At 38.9% G+C, this 21,357-nt stretch overlaps 1 protein-coding gene across 1 annotated transcript in view; it reads left to right on the top strand.

The window, feature by feature from the left end:
* Positions 1–21,357, top strand: part of LOC104612894 (GPCR-type G protein 1) — a 53,106-nt gene that overhangs the window by 18,983 nt on the left and 12,766 nt on the right. The window contains exons 5-10 of the mRNA XM_010280534.3: positions 7,463–7,592; positions 10,077–10,155; positions 15,543–15,631; positions 15,825–15,917; positions 19,721–19,747; positions 20,061–20,147. Of these exons, the coding sequence (XP_010278836.1) occupies positions 7,463–7,592; positions 10,077–10,155; positions 15,543–15,631; positions 15,825–15,917; positions 19,721–19,747; positions 20,061–20,147 (505 nt within the window). The remainder of the gene's footprint in view (positions 1–7,462; positions 7,593–10,076; positions 10,156–15,542; positions 15,632–15,824; positions 15,918–19,720; positions 19,748–20,060; positions 20,148–21,357) is intronic.

The raw sequence follows: 21,357 nt of genomic DNA, 5'->3' as shown, positions 1-21,357 counted from the left end.
AGGCAGAATTTGATAAAGTAGCATATCAACAAGAGATAAAATGGAGACAAAGGGCCAAATGCTTGTGGTCAAAAGAAGGGGATAACAATACAAAATTCTTTCATAAGATGGCTTCAGCTAAGAGAAGGTAAAACTTCATAAAAAGGTTGGTAGTGACTGGGGAAGTGGTGGAAGAGGAAGATAGAATCAAAGCCTGTATAGTTGAGTACTATGAGAACTTATACAAAGAAAAATGGAGGTTTAGACCCAAACTTGATGGGCTAAACTTTGATGGGTTGTCTAATGAGCAAGCATGTGAGCTGGAAAAGGGATTTTCAAGAAGAGGAGGTGAGAGAGGCTATTATGGAAATGGAAGGCGACAAGGCCCAGGGACCAGATGGCTTCACTATGGCATTTTATAAGCATTGTTGGGATTTTTTGAAGGCGGACATTATGAACATCTTGGAGGAATTCCATGCAAATGCAGCACTGGAAAGGAGCCTAAATTCAACTTTCATAACTCTTGTTCTGAAGAAGAAAGGGACTGAGGACGTAAAAGATTATAGGCCTATCAGTTTGATTGGTAGTATGTATAAAATCATTGCAAAGATGCTAGCAAAGTGGATGTAGCCAGTTTTGGGGTGCATCATTTCAGAATGCCAAGGGGCATTTATGGAAGGAAGAAGTCGAAGGGATGGCTTGCTTTGCAAAGTGGACCTGGAAAAGGTGTATGATCATGTGAATTGGAGCTTCTTTGAATATGTGCTTAGGAGGATGAATTTTGGTTCCAAATGGAGAAACTGGATAGAGGTATGTGTTGGTACTCCTTCCTTCTTGGTTTTGGTAAATGGAAGAGCCCACAGAAATTTCAAAAGCTTGAGGGTAATTAGACAAGGGGGCCCAATCTCCCCTTTCCTTTTTATTTTGTGGTGTAAGCTTTCAGCAGATTGGTGAAAAGATCTGGTAAGGAGGATTTATAGAAGGCTTTTCAGTAGGCAATGAGAGGTTGGAGGTGAATTTACTGCAATATGCTGATGACACACTTATTTTTTGTGATGCATCTCAAGAACAGTTTTAATTTGTAATGGCTGTGCTGAAATGGTTTAAAATTGTCTCAGGGCTGCAAGTGAACATGAGTAAAAGTGAGGTAGTGGCTGTGGGAGAGGTGTAGGAGTTGGCTAGATGGGCAGCGATTTGGGGATGCAGAGTGGGAAAGCTACCCTTAAAATACTTGGGAATGCCTCTGGGTGCAAGGTGCAACTCCAAAACAGTTTGGGAGCCAAATGTAGAAAGACTTGAAAAAAGATTGGCCTCCTGGAAAGCCAAATACCTTTTCCTATGGAGGCAAAGTTACCTTGGTAAAACGTGTGTATCTTCCCTCCCTATGTATCTCCTGTCACCCAATTCCAGCAGCAATGGCAGCTGTTATCGAAAAGAAATCGAGGGATTTTCTTTGGAGAGGCTGGAAAGAGTAAAAGGAATACCACTTGGTGAACTGAAACAAAATTTGCAGGCCCAAATCCCAAGGGGCGCTGGGTGTTAAAAGGTTGAAGAATGTCAAAATTGCTCTGCTAGGGAAATGGTTTTGGAGGTTTGGGGAAAAATCAAGGAGGGCTGTGGAAAGGAGTGGTGCGGGCTAAATATGGTGAAAGGAATTTGCGGTGGGATCTGGGAGCTTCAAATCAATCCTACAGGTGCTCAGTTTGGAAAGGAATTGAAAACATGTATAATATGTTTGCAAAAGTAGTGAAATTCAGAATAGGAAATGGGGAACGGGTCAAATTTTGGAAGGATGTTTGGTGTGGAGAGAGTCCTTGATTGAGAGTTTCCCAGTTTTATTTCAAGTTGCAATGGACAAGGAAGTCAAAATTGCTGACTGCTTGCAGATTCAAGATGGTAATGTGGTCTGGGTCCCACAATTCAGGAGGAATTTAAATGATTGGGAAGTGGATGAGTTGCTACAGTAGTTGTATAATTTGCAGGTGGAGTCTGACAGGTCTGACAGAGGAGTTTGGAAGTGGGAGAAGACTGGAAGCTTCACAGTTAAGTCCTTTTACAAGGCTTTGGACATTGCAGAAGGACAATCAGTCCCAGTTCACATCATCTGGAGTAAAAACATGCCTTGAAAATCTTTCTTTGTATGGACTGCTTGCATTAACAGAATACTCACAAGGGACAACCCTTCACGGAAAGGCTTATTGCTATGTTCAGACGGCTGTGTATTGTGTGAAGGACAGCTGGAAATAGCAAATATTTTTCTGCACTGTAGTTTCTCTCATGGGATTTGGAGCAGAATTTCAGGTTTATTCGAAGTACAAAATTGCTGCCCAGGATCAATTGAGGACTTTGTAAGAGGTTGGAGGGGGAAGGGTTGAGTATAAGAGGAAAGCTGATCCGGAATATAACCCCAGTGGTGGGATTTTGGTGTCTTTGGCAAGAGAGGAATTCAAGGTCTTAAAAAAAAAGTCTAGTTCTGCTGATGCTATTTATCAGAAAATTTTGGGAAAGATGTTCTCATGGTTGGCTGGTCATAGGTTGTTTAAGGTTGTAGGTTTTGAGCCCTTTTTTGCACATGACAATTGTAGAGAACACTGATGTGGGCCCCACAGCTACGGTCCCACTGTGTTTGTAGGGCAGAAGGTGTTCTAGTCTGCCTAGGGTTAGCTATTGGTCATTTAGTTGTTTCAGTTGTTATTTATTTCAGTCTTATTTTTGCTCTATTTGTTATGTAAAGACTAACTGCATAACTGATATCTGGCTGAGTGAGGCATAGATATAGGAGCTTTCCCACTAACCGCTGGAACATAACTTTGTCTTCAAGCAGCTCCCCACTCTCTGCACTAATCCTGTGGTTCTGTTCAATGGGTGTATCTGCAGGTTTGACACCCAGCTTTCCAGTTTCAGCCAATAGATGTAGAACATATTTCCTCTGAGAGACAGAGATCCCCTGTTTAGATCTAGCAACCTCAATACCCAAAAAATATCGTAGTGTAACCAGATCTTTCACCTCAAACTCTTGATGAAGGAGCTGTTTGAGGGACTCAATCTCAGGGCTGTCATTTCCTGTCACCACAATATCATCAACATATACTGCAAGTAGTGTCAGTGAGGACTTCACCCTCTTGATGAACAGTGTATGATCTGACTGGGCCTGTACATAACCGAACTTCCCAAGGGCTAGTCTGAATCTGTCAAACCAAGTTCTAGGTGACTGCTTCAAACCATACAATGCCTTATTGAGCCGACAGACCTTCTTACCTGCCTCTGTATCATAGAATTCAGGAGGCAACTGCATGTAAACCTCTTCCTGCAAGTCTCCATTCAGGAAGGCATTTTTAACATCCATTTGCTACAAAGGCCAAGTGTAGTTTGCTGCAAGAGATAATAGAACCCGAATGGTGGTCATCTTGGCTACCGGGGCAAATGTCTCCAAGTAATCTATACCATAAGTCTGAGTGAATCCTTTTGCAACTAGCTGAGCTTTGTACCTCTCAATGGAACCATCCGCATTGTGCTTCACAGTAAATACCCATCTGCATTCAACTGGTTTCTTTCCTTTGGGCAAGTCATCTAGCTCCCAGGTATTATTTTTCAACAGGGCATCCATTTCAACTTGCATTGCACCTCTCCACTCCGAGACTGATAGGGCTTCTTGCACTGTTCTTGGAATAGGGACATTAGCAACGGAAGTGAGATAGGACAATGTAGGAGGGAGATAGGCGATCATAGGACAAAAACTGGGAGATGCAGTGGGCTGTAGATGTGGTGCAATGCCGTTTTCCTTTACAGATGGCAATGGGAAGGTCAAGGTCATCTGCAGGGGGTGAGGTAGCAACAATGGACGGAGTCTCTGTGGGCCTTGGGACTGTAATATCTGGACTTGGAGCCGCAGAAGAGGTTGGAGCTGGTCGGGACTGCTGATGACTGGGATCAACCTACCTGCATCACCTGTGATAACTCTCAACTCCCGATCCCCCTGACCACCTTCGTTACTGTAGCCCTCATCACCCACTGGAATAGGTAAGGGAACAACCCCAAAAGTATTAACCCTGCCCTCACTGCACTCCCCCTGAAGAAAAGGACCCAAATCTCCACGCTCACTACTAATATTAACCCTGCCCTCACTGCACTCCCCCTGAAGAAAAGGACCCAAAACTCCACGCTCACTACTCTCCCCCTGAGGAGAGACCCGAGAATATTAGGGTGTCTCCTCAAAGAAAGTGACATCCATGGATACAAACTTCTTCCCTGAGACAGGATCATAGCAGCAATAACCCTTTTGAGTTTGTGCATAACCAAGAAAGATGCATTTGGAGGCCTTGGGTTCGAACTTGGAGTGATGGGGACCGAGAAGCTGAACAAAACAGGTACAACCAAATGTTTTGAGGGGAACAGTGAACAACTCCTCATCTGGGTATAGAAGGGAAAAAGGAAATGACATATCAAGAACCCGAGAAGGAACCCAATTAATAAGATATACTGCCGTGAGGATAGCATCACCCCAGAAGCGAATAGGGACATTGGAAGTAAACATAATGCTTCTAGCCACCTCCAAGATGTGCCTATTCTTCCTTTCTGCAACCCCATTCTACTGAGGTGTATGAGGGCAAGTGCTCTGGTGAATAACCCCATGAGTAAGAAGGTAAGAAGCCAATGGCTTAGCAAAGTATTCATTTGCATTATCAGATCTAAGAACTTTGATCTTGGCATCAAACTGGGTTAGGATCATTTGGTGAAAGTTTTGGGTCAGGGTGGGAACCTCATCTCGTGAACGCATAAGATAAACCCAAGAAAATCGGGTATGGTCATCAAAAAATAACAGAAAATATCTGTACCCACCCATGGAAGGAATGTGATATGGCCCCCAAACATCCGTATGCACAAGATCAAAATGACGATTGCTCCTTTTATTGCTCAACGAATAAGAGTGTCTACAATGTTTAGCAAACTCACAGCTCTCACATTGCAACTGGGACAACTCAACAGACTCAAACAAATTAGGAAACAAACTCCTTAAGGACCGAAAAGATAAATGACCCAATTGGCATAACCGAACTCACACTCTGGGAAACAAGTGACTTCTTATCCCCCGACTCTTTCTGACGAGAACTCTCCCCGAGCAGATAGATCCCATTCGTCTCACGGCCAGTCCCAATCACCTTCTTCGTCTTCAGGTCCTAAAAAACACACCGGTCAGGGAAGAAGGTTACTGAGCAGTTCATGTGTTTGGTAATACTACTGACTGAAAGAAGATTAGTATCAAGCTTAGGGACATGTAAGACAGAAGACAAGGAGATGGTATCCGATAGCTTGATGTCTCCCTTGCCAGAAATGGGGACAAGAGAGCCATCAGCAATAGATACTTTATCCCTACCAGAAGATAAATGACAAGTGGTAAACAATGAAGGCAAGCTAGTCATATGGTCGGATGCACCTGAATCTATTACCCAACAGGGTTCAATGGTACCTGGAGCTGAGGCATGGCAGGCTGAGGCTCGAGTACCTGAATTTGCGGAATCTAATGTGGCGGGGGCTAATGGTGACTGCGGTGGCTGAGCTGAGTTCCCAACTTCCCCTTCCAACTGTATAAGAGCAGCCCGAAATGCGGCTAAGGTCTCTAAGAATGTGCCTCTTGTGCCAGACGAGGGTGCTGAATTAGTATGCACTGCCACATGAACGTTACCCTTCTTGCTTCTTAACTTTGCCGGGACCAAATAAGGTTGTAGCTTCCAACATGTTTCTTTTGTATGTTTGGGTTTCTTACAATGCCCACATACCACATAACTGTTGTTCCCAATACTGCCTTCTACCTGATTCTTAAACTCCATTTCGGTCAAGAACCAGAAGTCTCAAAAATAGGGTTACTACGGTCAAAACCAACACTTGGACTATCAACCACAATCACAAAATCAGTATAGAACCAATCTGTACTCACAGTAGATGTACATGAAACAGGTATAAACTGATCTGAAATCAGTAACCACACACAACAGCAACAGTCCGAACTGTTTTCACCCCCTTAGAAGAGTTCGAAACCCCAAAAGAAAACTGAAAAACAGTTTGAAGAACAATCTGATATGCTGGAGCCGAATTGGGGTTTTAATCAGTCCTAAAAGCAAATTCTCAGCTGTACACTCCAGACAGTACCGTACGGATAAGGCTTGTAGTAGGGTTAATATGAAACCCTAAAACTGATCAATGCTGAGGAGAGAACTATTAGGGTTTGCCGCAGTATTAGATCACAAGGTTCAGTCCAGTACTAGGGTTTGCCGCAGGATTAAGACAAAACCCTAGAGAATAGAAAGATAAACCCTAGAGTGGTTCGTCTGCCCTTGCTAGATAGGTCCAACCTATCTTCTCTGATAGTACTCTCAGAAAATAAAAAACTTACAATAGGATGTTGTTCGCTGCCTTCCAAGGTTACCCGAACCCTAGCCTTCGCTGATTCTTCCTGATCACCAACTCGCTGCAACTGTGGCAATTCTTCAAACAGCTGCTAATCCTCTGGAGATCTCCAAGAACCAGTCAATGAACTCTACTTTCTCAGCTTCCAGCCTTAGATGGTTCTCATGTGGTCGGCTGGACTAGACTCACATGAGAAACCCTAGTTCTGATACCAAGTAGAAGTTTAGGACTGTTATCAGTCTTGAACCCTAATGGATTTCAGGTTCGAAAATAAGAAGAAAGGTAAAGAGAAAAAGGAGGAAGAGGGAAGAGAAGTAGTAGAACACAAGAGTTGAAAAAGGAGGAGCAGAAGCTTAATGTTCTGCCGCCACCACTTTAATTAATATTTATAGGTTATGCTCATTACATGGAAAGGACAGATCTGCCCTTAGTCTTTACATAACAAATAGAGCAAAAATAAGACTGAAATAAATAACAACTGAAACAACTAAATGACCAATAGCTAACCCTAGGCAGATTAGAACACCTTCTGCCCTACGAACACAGTGGGACCGTAGCTGTGGGGCCCACATCAGTGTTCTCTACAACAATCTTCTTGTAAAACAGGATGGGGGATCAAGGTCAGAGGGGACATGTTTTTAGGGGTCCCTGTCTCCCTGAGTATATCATCTTTCTGTACTGTTTGTTCATATTACTACATTTATACTTCTCTAAAAAAAATAATCTTGTCATCTCTTTTCAAAATCAGGCACAAGTTGTCATTAAATCATTCACTGATTTTGTAGTTTAGTAATTTACAATTAACATGTAATTTTACATAATACTTGTGTAATATGTATATTTTTGTTTATTTATTTTATTTTGTCACCTAGATGTTGGCTTGCTTTTCCAGGTCAGTACATAGGATTGCCTAGTGGACTTAACTATATTGTTTAAATTTTCAGTTACTAATAACCAATGAAATTAGGACTTAATGTATTTAGCAAGAAGGAATCATTTTGTGCATGTTCTGTTTCATCAGAAATTGTCATAGTTCTGAGAGATACTAGAATCTCATCATTTGTTTTCTTAACTGTAGGGAGATTGAGGAAACAGAGATCAAAGCCTTGGAAAGACAACTAATGCAATCAATAGAAACTTGTATATCGAAGAAGAAGAGAATCATACTTTGTCAAATGGAGATGGAGCGTATTCAAGGGTCAGAAGAGGTAGAATTATCTTGTTACATGTTGCCTTTCAGCAGTTGTTATATCAACTGTTTTATCAAAGTTAATCAATGTCTATTGATTTCAAGGGTCAAGCTATTGCAACATGTTGGTGCATATTGTATGATACATATTGATTTTTGAAGCCACTGGAATACTATTTTGAGGGATTTAGGGAGTGTCTTCTGTTTAAACATAAGAATCCCTCCTAATATGCTTATCCTTGAAATGTCAGCCTGAAAAATGAAAAAGAGTATTGCCCTTAAGAAATGTGTCAATACTTTGAACCATGATTGATATTAATTTTGAATTGTCTGCTTCCTTAATTTGTTCGATGCCATGTAAATGTGCATATATCTTTCATGATTGTTCTTAGTGATTTCCTTTTTTTTTTGTTAACCTCTATTTATGGATCTTCTAAGCAGAAGGCCAATCTGGCTTCTCGCATTCTTGTTAGGCATACAGTGGACAATTTCAGACAGGATGATAGGCATACCTTAGAAGCAAATGGTTATTGTTTAATTATAGTGTTTGTGCAGGGTCATTTTAGTCTTTTTCCTCTTTTATTTATGGTTCTTATTGTATCTGTTCATAAGTCACATAATCAGGGGTATTTGTGTAATTTTCATCTTTTATGAATATAAGTTATAAGGGTGGCAGTTTGGTCTCTCGATACTGATTAAATCACAGATTAATTAATAAATCTCCTAGATTTCTACTTGGATTTTACTTGTTTAACTAATAAACCACAGATTAAATCACAGTTATGTACTGAGATTTCTGCTAAAAGAGTTCAGGATATGAAGATCACCTTAGAAAAAAGGAAAAAGAGACAAGAGGCACAAAGACAAGTCGGATAAAGGACGAACTTTGAAGAGGAGATGTTGGAAGGGGAAGTTGTTTTCTTGGTTGATCATTGGATTTTTGGTTGGAATGGTACTTTGAGTAGAGTTGTGTGCCACTTTGTTCAGAAAGTGGCAGTCTTAACTTTATTCTTGATGGCCTCTATATTTGAAGCCTTCTTTGCTGGCAGCATCCTTAGGGCTCAAAGTGGGGCCATGGTTTATGCTGAAGGAGTTTTGGTTTCTTTATGGTTTTTTCTTCACTTTATTGGATGCTTTGATGTTTTCTTCCTTTTTTTGAAGGTTGGAGGTAGACCTGTTCATGGGCCGGGCCGGGCTTTGTATATGTATTAACAGAATACACTCAAGCCCGAGCCCGAGCCTGGCCCGACTGTTAGGCCTAAGTCTTGAGCCCAAGCCCGAGCCCGAGCCCCACCAGAAATTTGAAGACAGAATTTTTTTCTTTTTTTTATTCAATAAAAAGGTGTTTTGTTTATATTAAAAACCTTCAAAACTCAAAAATAATAAAATCTCACTATTACTTGGAAAAAAAGAGAAGAACAAAGAAAAAATATTATATAAAATAATTTTTATTATTTAATATATAGTATCAAGTTGGGCTCGGGCTCGGGCTGGGCTTTTTTGAGAAAGACCGAGCCCTGCCCGACAAAAGTTGGGCCCAGTGCTTTAGGCCCGAGCCCGTGGGCCTAAAATTATGACCAAACCCGACTTAATAACGGGCCGGGCCGGGCCAGCCCGTTGGGCTATCCGACCCATAAACAGGTCTAGTTGGAGGTGTCAGAAGTTGGCATGGAGGGTGATTTGGTTTAATGAGGATTTACCATACTATGAGTATTTACACCCCAAGAAAGTACGAGTATTTCCTTTTTACTACGAGGATTTACCATACTATGAGCATTTCCTTTTTACTATAATAAAGTATTTACACCCCAAGAAAGTAGAACCAGTAAGCTTACATTATTGAGACAGAATGGATTTTGAGCATGCTTGGCTAATTTATTAAAGTTTCCATGTAAATTAAATGAATTGGATGTTATAAACTGGCAATTAGAATGATGTGATATCCTTGGGCATCTTATAATCATTAGATCCTCCCTCTGTTCTATTCACTTCAAGCTTGCAATTAGAATGATGCAATACCCTTGAATTTCTGCTTGTTGTTCAGTTTAAATTTCTAGGAAAACACTGAAGAAAGCTGTTGAATTTCTCTACTTAGTGTTTGAAAGAATTTAAAATTTCTATATTCATATTTAGCATTTATTCATTTACCTTAGGAGATTTGATATACAAGACTTTCTGTCATAAGAATTTCTCTACTGGTTTTTGAAATGCTGTTATAAGAATATCAATTTTACTTTCCCTATTCACTGGTTTTTGAATAAATGCTGTCGTAACCTGCATCCTACAGCCTTTTGTACTTCATTTTGTTTAATCTTTCATCATGCAATGGAGCAGTGAAAAAGTAGCTGATTTTAGATATTGGAAATGCTCCTATATGACTGCTTAAAATATTCTTGCAACAACAATTATGAAAGGATAACAGGTTATATATAATTTTTCAATATAAAAAGACAGTGGACTGGCCCTTTTTCATACATAGTTTATTGAGTATTGCTTGTTGCAGAATCTAAAGGCTCGATCCTTTCTAAGACGCATAGTTGGAACAGTTGTACGTTCTGTACAGGAGGACCAAAAAGAGCAAGGTAAGTTTTAGTTATACTTTCCCTATCATTTGTTCTGTTCATTTATCTTGTAAGAACTGGGGGTAACTTTGGTAAGGTTTTGTGATTTTTGGTTTAGATAATTTTCTTTCTTATACCAATTTATCATAAGAATATCAATTTTAAATCTGGTTTTAACTTTCAAAATAAGCATGGTTGAGTAACATTTTAGACGGAGATGCAGGTGGTTCTAGCAGTTTAGAATGGTCTCTTGTCTTTATGGGATAGGTCATAGATTCCACGATTATCCTATGGTTACAATGTGGAAGATAGGATAAAGATAAGGAATGGATGGGATATGATTATGAAAGATTATGAAGGTTTAGCAGGTTGGTTAGAACATGCACTTGGTTTGGTAGGTTCAGTAGTGTGGTGTAGGCGTTTGGATAACATTCGTGCAGTGTTGATCATTTAGTCTTCAGCAGAGATACTTCATATGACAAGATTGTTCTTGCAGTATATGTTGATGACATCATTATCACATGAAGTGATACTTGAGGAATAGATGAACAGAAGCAATTTCTGCAAACAAATTCCGAGCTAAGGACTTGGGTCGGCTGAAGTACTTCTTGGGGATTGTGGTGGCAAGTTCTAAGTATGGAATTTCTCTCACTCTCACAGCAAAAATATCTACTTGATTTGCTGGAAGAAACAGGGTTACTAGGGGCTAAGCCAGTTGAAATTCATATTGACCGAAATACTAAGGTAAATGATAGTGTGAGGGGGAGCTATTGGATGGTCCAGGAAGATACAGAAGGCTGGTAGAAAACTTATCTTTATTGGACGTCTCATGTAGTGTGGGAGTGCCCAGCCAATTTATGCAGAACCCATAAACCAGTCATTGGGAAAGTAACTAGTTTTGTTGTTTGTAGTAACAAATCAAATTTGAATTGAAAAAAGAAAAAAAGGAAAAATAAGAGAAACTAGAAAGTAATTGATATGAGAAGTAGAAGAGAACTGAGAACTTCAATAGTGTATTCCCTTTTCTATCAATCTTCCTATAGTTCTATACCCCTATTGCCAACAACTGGCATGCAAATGGGTGATGTATTCTTTTTCTTGAGCCCTTAGAAGGCTAGAATGCAGTGTCTTGTTGTACGATGTGGTGATTTGTATACTTTTTCTTCTTCAATACAATTCCTTACCATTTCAAATATCTTGTCTACCTTGTTTTCTTGAGATATGTTACTGAAATGGTATGAATGAACTAATTGTTGGAACTGGCCTCTTTGGGTTTAGCCATGAATCTGATCACTCTTCTAATCATGTTCAGCCTTTCTTGTGCTTAAAGATACAGCTCATCTTGCCTGTCATCTTTACCTGTAGCTACCAATGTTTTTATGGATGTGGGATGAGATTCTTATGATATCTCCCCTTTTTAGAATCCTAGACTCAGCCACAGATGAAATGTTCTCTTTTATCTCCTTATATTGCACCTTCCCTTTTGTGCACGGTGGATGATTTCTGTCTTCATTTTTTTGAAAAGTAAATAAGACTTCCATTAAAAAGAAGAGAATACACAAGGAAGGTGATAAGAGTGAAGGAGAAAAAAAAACTGAGATGCAACTTTCACAAATCAACAGCAAACTACAAAACTCTTAACAAAATATGAAAATAAAGATCAAACAACACCAGGATCAGATCCCCCAACAACCCCACATTCGTCCACCTGCATTGCAAGCAAACAGAATCTTGCAAAACCAAGACCCTAATCTTCCCCTTAAACACTTCCTCCTTCCCATCATATTCTTCATCCTCTCCTCCTTGTCCAGTTACACCTTTCCTCAACCTTTCTTCCTTCTTCCTCCTTTCAAACTCCTTAAAGGTATTCCTAGCAAACTCCTCACCACCCCAGAAGAAGAAGCCAAAGCTTTTGCCAATCACTACAGTTTTCTTTTCTCAGTAGGAATACTCAAGGTCGTTCCACCTTTTTTCAAGGCTCTTTATCAAGAGCTCTCGCAGTAGAATCAAATCCACTCTCACTAACTTTTTCTTGCTGAGAAATCCCCATCTGAGTACCCAGATTATAGAAAGACTGAGAGTCCTCATCACCAGCTACTTTGTTTGTTGACACAATAGTCTTCTTTCCTCTTTCGTTATACACCTTTTAGGGTATGCCCCCATCAACCCAAGTTTCAATTAAGAAAAAACTTTGGTAATGTGAACAGTATGTGAATATCTTACCCAGTAACTCCACGAGATTTTTGGAGGTCACCACTTCAGCTACAACCAAATCTTTCTCTACCTCCCCCCTCCTACCCAAATCCACACATATCCTTCCAATCACCACCTCCTCATTTAACCGGTGATCAGCATCAGAGCCCTCGGCTTGGGGAGGGGCACTACAATCCGCATCAATGTCAACACTTCCTCCTTTGCCAACTCCAAGCTCTCTTCTTGAATCGGCAGCAACTACCCCTCTTGTGTCCTCCTTCCTCTCCTTCAACCCAATCTTCTCTTCTTTAAGGATCTTGATAGAAACATTACCAAAATCTCTTTTGCATCAGAGATAGAATCCTGAGACAATACACCAACATTCTCCTTGTGGATCACAGCTTCATATTCTGCCATAGATTCATTCATCCCTATTTTGAATGTAGCATACCGGGGCATAATCGATATTGGCAAAGCTTCGGTCAACTTCATGATCATTATGCACGCAGCCTTCACAGTTACCTTCTTCTTACTTCTATCATACCTAAAAATTGCCCATTTCCATTGTTCTTCCTTTCCCCTTTGATCCTTGTCCAAAAAAGTTTTGCTCAATCTCCTATGGCTAATTACCTTTGGACATTCAAAAGTGACTAAGCTTCTATTCACCCTTAACCCAAATAACTTGATAGGCATCCTCACATTTTTAGGTTCAGGCTTTCAAGAGTGGGCCCTAGTCAAACCGGCATCCCACTTCCTAGCACGAGACACCTCTTCAAAATCCAGCATTGAAGGCTTTCCATCTTCCTTGTCAGATCCACCCCAACTCCTCTTAGCCAACAATGTGTCCCTCAGTCTCTTTCCCTCCAATATCACTAACCACTAAAGCAAGTGGGCCAGGCCTTTTCTTCTCTTTAATCAACTTAGAGTGGATCCCACTTCTTTCACCCTTTTTTGAACTCTTCTTGAAATCACAACTCTGCACCTTCCCAATGTCTTGAAATCACACTATCCGCACTGTCATAATCATCTTTTTTGTTCCAAAAATGCGTCTTCTTCAACCTCCAACCCTTCCTCTATTGAGAACCCTTTCAACTTCCACAGGTTCGAACTAGTTGATGAATGAAATATACTCCTCTCCTCCTTCCGCGAATCCATAGTATCGACCCACCTACCAAGATAAGTCCCTTCCACTACCACTCTTAGATCAAAACATTCTCTACCAAAATGAAGCAGCAAAGACATTGGAAAGAGATTAATTTCCTCCATCTCAATTAGAATACCCGCAGTGACTAGATTCTTCCACACATTGGTTCTTGAGTTGACGAACCAGAACCTCCCACATGCATCCCCAACAGCCCTAAATGTTTGAAAGCTCTAAGCATACAAAGGAATACCAAAAGACATTTGTTTATTTATTTATTTTGATCAGAAATGATAACTTTCATTAGAGATAAATTAAACTGAAATACAGAAGTCAACCCTTATTAGAAAAGGTTGATCCAATAAACATCAAACATTACAGCACTGCCCAATAAAGTCTCTCCCTTACAGTCCTTTGTTTTGCTAGGGCATCAGCAAAACCATTTGCTGATCTCCTTACCCACTTGAACCAAACACCCACCTCCCTTGTTATGCTAAGAATTTCCCTTATCAGCTGTCTATATTGCCAAATTCCCAGCTGCCCTGATTGCATCCACCCAATTACCAACTTGGAGTCTCCCTCTATCTCAATCTACTGTAGCCCCAATTGTTTGGCCAGTTTTACACCTTGATGTAGTGCCAAGTTTTCCGCTCTTAAGGAATCTCCAACTCCTACTGGACCTGAAAACAGAGCCATTATCTTGCCTTCATTATCTCTGAAACACCTCCTATACCAGATGGGCCCGGATTACCTATAGAGCTTCCATCAAAGTTCAGTTTCACCCTTTGTTGTGCCAGTGGGGACCAAACTTCCTGTATCATAGCTTTGGAAGTAGTAGTAGATGCCACAATACCCCAACTTCTATAAATGTCTTCAGCTGAGAAATCCTTAAAAAGATCACAGGATTCCAACCAAAGACATTTATCCAGATGAAGCTTGAAGGCTCCATGTTTCTCAAAGCCCCAACTAGGGGGTTCCATCTCCCCAACCTTAATTCGGGGCATCATAATTGATATTGTTCACATTTGAGGGTATCAAGAACTTCATCATCATTACTGAAAGAAAAAGAAAGAAATCCGCATCGAGTATCCTCACCTAAAAGGAGCTACTTGGATGCCATTCAGCCATTTCCCAAGTTCACACATCTTCCGCATCTGGTGCAGAGTTAACAAATCATCCAATCAAGCATCTATTGAGTAACTTAAGCCAATTGAACATGCCTCTAGTCGAACTAACAACCATCTCATTCATTTTCTCAGTTTTCTTGCATTTTTTCCATTGCTGACATTGAAGTATCTCTTGTTCCTAGCTCAAAACATACATGGTCCAACTAGAAAGGAGAAATAGCAGAGATCAAATTGGCAATTTTAATCTTTAGAAGCAATTATTTTACAAACCTTAACATAATGGCAGGACCAGTTTTACAAACCCTGAGATATTACAAAGAACAAATAACAATGCACTGTGAAGGCTGAAAGTTATTAGTGGTATTAAGTTTCAAAAATAACAATGCACTAAATATTCTTCTTACTTGGAGGAGTAGCTCAACCAATACACAACACCATGTCTTGTACTTTTCTTGGCTTAACTATCCTACCCCCATCCCTTGCCTTCCCAACTTATTGCCTTGAAGCTATTAGTAGTATTACCACCCTTAAACTTTCCTTTTAACAACTGCATGTATGGGAAGTAATCTTTTGCATTTCCACCAACCATCTACATCAAAGATTTTTATTTCTTGTGCAAAAGAAAAAAGAGGACTTTGAGGTGGACGCTGAACTATGTTTTTCATGCCCGGACTTGGGTTTTTTTTGGGTGGGGGCTGTTGCATGAGTGGCAAGAAAAGCGTGCATTATGCATTTTCTTTTTTTCTGTTTCCAATTGTATTGGTGTTGTTGATCTGTAAGCACAAAACTTTTTAGGCATTAGTAAGTGTCAATATTTTACTTCACTGCAATTTGCATAGTTTTGGTTTGTTCTTTGCAACATAATATGTTGTCCGTTTGGTTCCACTACATAGCCTTTGCTTTTCCCCCTCATTTTCCAGCTCTAATCTGTTGTTGATATTGTCAAGATATTAAAAGCATGGAAGCAGAGGTCCAGGCATTGGAGGAGCTTTCAAAGCAGCTATTCTTGGAGATATATGAGCTTCGTCAAGCTAAGGTTTAAGACTTTTAATTGCTCAGGTTTCCTGAGGCAAAATTTTTGTTTTATTTTTCCAAAGCAATGTCAAGTTATTGAATTTTCTTTTTATGGGATGAATTTATTATGTAAAGGGTTAGCTGATGGACTGGTCATTAATTATGTTCTTTGATTTTACTTGAGAACCAGTTGGTGTTTTCTATAATTTTTGCAGGAAGCAGCTGCTTATTCTCGAACATGGAGGGGTCACTTACAGAATCTCCTAGGTTATGCCTGTTCTGTCTATTGTGTATATAAGATGATAAAGGTATTTACCTTTTTTCTGGGTAATAATCACCTTGGTTCTTCTGTTAGTTCTGGTTACTCATTCATATCATTAAACTATTTAATAATGATGTGATGTTATCATAAACTTAAACTTTTTTTAAAACAGTTTTCCTATTAGTATAGTGGAAACTGCTTCTGGGAATTTCAAAATCATGTCTTGAATGGAAGCAGAAAGGCAAAGAAAGCATGGAGTTATGTTCCTTTTGCTATCTGTTGGGAATTATGGAAGGAGATAGATAGAAGTTTCTTTGAAGACCAACACAAGTGTCATAAATGTCTTGTCTCAATTATTGGGAAAAGAATTTCGGACTGGATCATGATTCTTCCAGAATTTGTGGATGATTATAGACTCCTTTTGGATAGGTTTTTGTTCAGTCTTAGAGGTGGAACTGGGGGGATGAAAGTTGTTGAGTGTTTTCTTTGTTTATGTATTTTTGTTTTTGTTTGTTGGATGACCTCTCATCACCCCCAGTTATACTTGTTTTCTATTTTTTCCTCTAATGAAATTTCTTTTTTATTTATTACCAAAAAATTTATTGGAAATTAGTTTGTAGTCTATGAATTGTCACTGGTAAATATTTCTGTGGAGATCACATATTTAGTTATCAACGATGAACAATTTGGTTAATGTTTGACAATAAAAGCCATGTTTAAAGCTTGAGTTAATTCCCAAGGTTTAATAGTTCTACATTTTTGTGAAAATACCTTGGCTTCTCCACATCAACATCAGTGATTTAAAAGGCGTGCCTAGGCACACAACAAGGTACACGCCTAGTGCGCCTGATGTGCCTTGTGCCACAGCCTAGGCATGCACCTTTTGAAAATTTGATGCTTTTTTCGAACCTAGCGGCTGGTTCGCTCGCTCACCAAAGCTCCGAGAACCCCCTATTTGGTAATATTGTTCATTCATTCATCCTAATAAAATATCTTTTTAAAAAGCAATTAAAATTATAAAATCATTATTTTTTGTGTGAGAACTAAGAATTTAAGACCCTAACATGAACTTGTTTGGGCTTGCCTCGAGGGGCGTGGCACAGAGGCAGCTTGTAGAATTAGGAATGTAACATGTTTTACATCACATTAGCTACTTGGAGTAATGCAATTGAGGAAAAAAAGAGATTGTGGGTTTTACATGCTTGAAAATGTTTTATATGTTTGATTTTATTTTTAAATTCTCATTTGAATATGCTTTACATGTTATGTTTATTTATTTTAATTTTAGATAGTAAGTTTTTTAAAACATTTATTTTAAAATTTAAGTTTATATTTTTTATTAATATTATGTTTAATATTTTTTGATTTTTTGGCATTTTTTTATTTTTAGCATTTTTTATTTTTGCACCTTGCTTCAAAAAGGCGCGTGCCTCGCCTTGTGCCTTGGGCGCAAATTGACCCATGTGCCTTTTTTGCGCCTTGTGCTTTTAAAACACTAATCAACATGTTACTAACCAACTGTATTTTTGTGAACATGAACGTGTGTTGGCAAGTGATGGTTTATGATCCAAAGAACCTGGAATCTCAAGCTTCCATAATAAACCCATTCATAACTTTTGAAATAGAAGGAAATTTTCTAGATAGCTATCTGAGATCATTTTGCTACATGATGCCCTTTAAGCTATGTGCAGGGGTGGTGTTGCTAATCCTGACTGCCTATTCAATAGATGATCCTTTGCACTGTCTGGCCTTGTGTTGAGTGCATAGTTTTGAAGGCACCAAGGCGAGGCTAGGCAACAGGGGAGCACCTTGTCGCCTAGGTGCCTGCCTAGGCGATGGATTTTTTTATGTAAAAAACATAGACCCTAGGTACCATAACCATATTTCCTTAATAATTTTTCATAATTTTCATGAGAAAAGTATAAAGTTCATGTTAAAGTATAGAAAATCAACATATTCATGAGAAGAAAAAGAAGAAGGAAAAGAAAATTAAAAAAATATAGGGGCTGAACCCTTATCATTGTTATAGGAAAAGTGTTGATTAGGCACTTTTAAGTTCTTCCTTACTTTGGTTCAGGTTTTGAAGTCTTTGAGGGTTCAATACAGCATTTAGCAATGTTTGTGTTGATTAAACCCTAACAAATAGGAAAATAATAAAAAGAAATTAGTATATAAACACACAAAATGAATATTTTAGTTTAATAATCTCTATTTTATAATTATAATCTCAAAAAAATAAAGAATAAAAAAGTATTTTATAATAGAAAGTACAAAACAGCTTGGCGATTAGGTGAGGCGAGCCTCAAAGGGCGCCTTGTCACCTAGGCGCCTGCCTAGGCGTTGCCTTGACAACTATGGTTGAGTGCCTTAATTGATGAAAGCTTTAATATGCCACATTGACCAATGGGATTTTGAAAAGGGGGGGGGGGTGGTCAATGGGATTTTGGTTCCCATTGACCAAGAAACCCATGTTTTTTTTTCAGGTTTATGTGGGGACCTGGAAAATTTATTTTCCTGGTTACCACCCATTTCCCAGGTGGGTAAATAACTTTTTCACCTGGGGGAAAGTTGCCAACACTTGGATGGGACAAATATGCCCCTTTTAATAATGGATTTTCATGGCTAAAATGGTCATTGTCTTATTTACCTGGGAAATAAAAGAACATGGAATCCCAGATTGGTAACTTACTGAAAAGCGAATAGGGCCAGAAATTTTCATCTTTTTTTTGGGTGAGCCAAGGATAGATAGATAAGAATGTATGAAGCCAAAGATACATCAAAAAGCCAATCCTTGACTGCTTACAAAAAGATTATCTAACAAGAAAAATGTACTATATCTTCTTCCTTCAAAAAGTTTATGGTTTGCCAACCTAGAGTTCATCATTCTAATGACTCTTCTAGAGTCTTCTTTCACTAAACTGGCTCTGTTATGAAACACACTTTCATTTGTTTCCTGCCAAATTGCCCAAAACATATCTTCTGGAGCTATATTCCATGCCACTCTTCCTTTCTTACTTGAGCCTTTGTAAACTCAATTCTCCAAGCATAAAGCATTCCAATACAGATGCTGGAAAGAATCCTAGTATTTTTGACCAAATCATGAATTAAAAGGAACAATGGAGAAGCAAATGATTCACTGATTCTAATAATCTTGCCCCAAGTAGCAGTCCAAAAAAAAGCTATTTTGGAAGGAACTGCTGCACCCCAAACCTTGCGGCGAGGAAACTGAACACCTGCAGGATCTGTGAGATGTTTGTAGAAGGATCTTATTGTGAAGGATCCAGAATTCTCCTCCCAGGTCCAAGTTCTTTCGTCCTCCCTGCTAGGATCCACCTGTTTATGTAAAGACTAATCTCAGCTTAGTGTTGACATAGTATAGCTATATGAGCAATTGATGTTTCTCGTATTGGTCACCATTCACCAAGTCTTAATATTTTAAATGACTTAGTCAAATGGGTTAGCTGACTCCCTTGCTAAACGAGGGGCAGCAAGGCAGCAATTGTTTTGGGCATCCCTTGTAACACAGTTATATTCATGGGGATGATGTCTTGGTCATAAAATTGCAATGTTCTCACATATAATTATTTAACATAATCAATTTTCTATTGATCGAAAAAAATTTTAAATGACTTAGTGGCACTGATGCTGTGCATATAGAAATTAAGTTCCATGCACTTGATAATTTTTTATCATGTTGAAGGATATATTTCTAGCCACATTTTGTCTTTATGTCATTTAATATATGCAGGCTTTACCACCATTACTTTCTCATTGTTTATTTATTTAGTTATTATGTTTAGTTAGTTTCTACCAGGCAAAGTTCCTGACTGATTTTGTTGTATTATGCAGTCTTTGCAGAGTGTTGTTTTCAAGCAGGTGTGTATATGTTATGAATTTCTTTTGATAAGTAGCAGCACTTAGTTTTATTAACATGTACATGACCTGATTCCCATGGGTAGGGTCATGAGAATCATTGTAACAGAAATGTCAAGGGCTGACCATGAAAAAGAGAAAGCAAAAGAGTGCTTGTGTCATGAATCATGTTACATTTGATTGCACTTGTCTGCTTTGTATTTAAGTTCTAATTTGTTTAACATACTGGTCTTGCCTTTTAATTATATTTATTATGTTAAATAAGCAGCAGCTGATGCAGTTAGTTTCCTACAATTCCTTTTTTTCCCCCTGACAGGCTGGTTCTGTTGATCCAGTGACAATGACAATCAGCATATTCTTGCAGTTCTTCGATATTGGTATTGATGCTGCACTGTTATCTCAGGTAGACATAACATCTATATTAATAAATTGCTGTTGAAATTTATTGGAACACCTTCATTTATGTTATCTCCAACTAACCTAACAAAGCATATAACAGAAAATACCACCTATATATTACTATATCATTTGATGTTTCTTTCTCCACTTTGAAAGTTTTTTGTTATTCCAGTTGTTTTCTTTCTGGTTATATATGCTAGATGAATGCAGAAATAAAAAAAAAAAGAATTGGTTGGGCATGCTTCCCAAGGAAGAGGTAAACAAGGGAGTTTGTGCTGCACCTTGAATGTTCAAACTCCATAGTTGCAAGGAAAACAAACTAAATTCATTTACTAACTTCAAGAAGAAAAGAAATCCTATCCTTGTTAATCAAACAACCAAATAAAATAAAATAAAACACACAAAATATGAGCCATGCTGAGAGGTCCATTGGCTTAAAATGAAGGGGTTGGCTCTAAAAGTGAAGTCCCATGGCATAAAAGGGATGTTTGGGAATGTCCAGCCAGGCCCAGCTTGGTTTCTTGACTGGGCCTGCATCAGCTCCCCCACTCCTTCTTGGTCTTTGAAGAATTTAACCTTGTTAAGAGATGGGCTACATATCTGATTGTTGAACTCCAAAATATCCTTCAGGACTGCTGTGTGGCATCATCTTTAGAGATTTTTGCACAGGGTATTCCAAGAGGGTTCTTACTTCTTAGGGCTTGTTTGTTTCAACTGAATGGACATCTGATATCTGAAAAGATGACTTTTCAAACTTTTCAGACATTCCAGACCATTTTCTACAACATCTGAGTCTGTACTGTTAAATTTAAAGATTCCTCTTAGTAGCTCAGATGCCCATCTTCCTCTTTGTAAGCTAAGAGGTTCTTTATATCTTTTTTTGTTCCAAAACTGACCTCACTCTATCAAAGAAATGCCCATGTCTTTTACTCTTACCTAAAGCCCTACCTCTCTCTCTCTCTCTCTCTCACCACTGTTTCTCCTTGGGAGGGGTGCACTGGATACAGTGGTGAGAGAGAGAGAGAGAGGATAAGAGGGGAGATAATGCGGATATGTACAAGAGCAAGCAAATTCAAAATAAAAGTTAAAGCAAACAAATGAACTCTTAAATTCTCCTTGTTGCATTACTTTAAGTAGCTAGTGTAATGTTAGATGTTTTGTATTCTTAATCTTAGGAGGTTGGGGCCTTTATACTGATATCTCTTCAAAGTCCC

Source organism: Nelumbo nucifera, chromosome 3 (genome assembly GCF_055504915.1).
Source record: "Nelumbo nucifera cultivar China Antique chromosome 3, China Antique-T2T, whole genome shotgun sequence".
NCBI lineage: Eukaryota > Viridiplantae > Streptophyta > Magnoliopsida > Proteales > Nelumbonaceae > Nelumbo > Nelumbo nucifera.
This window is presented reverse-complemented; position numbering and strand designations above follow the sequence as displayed.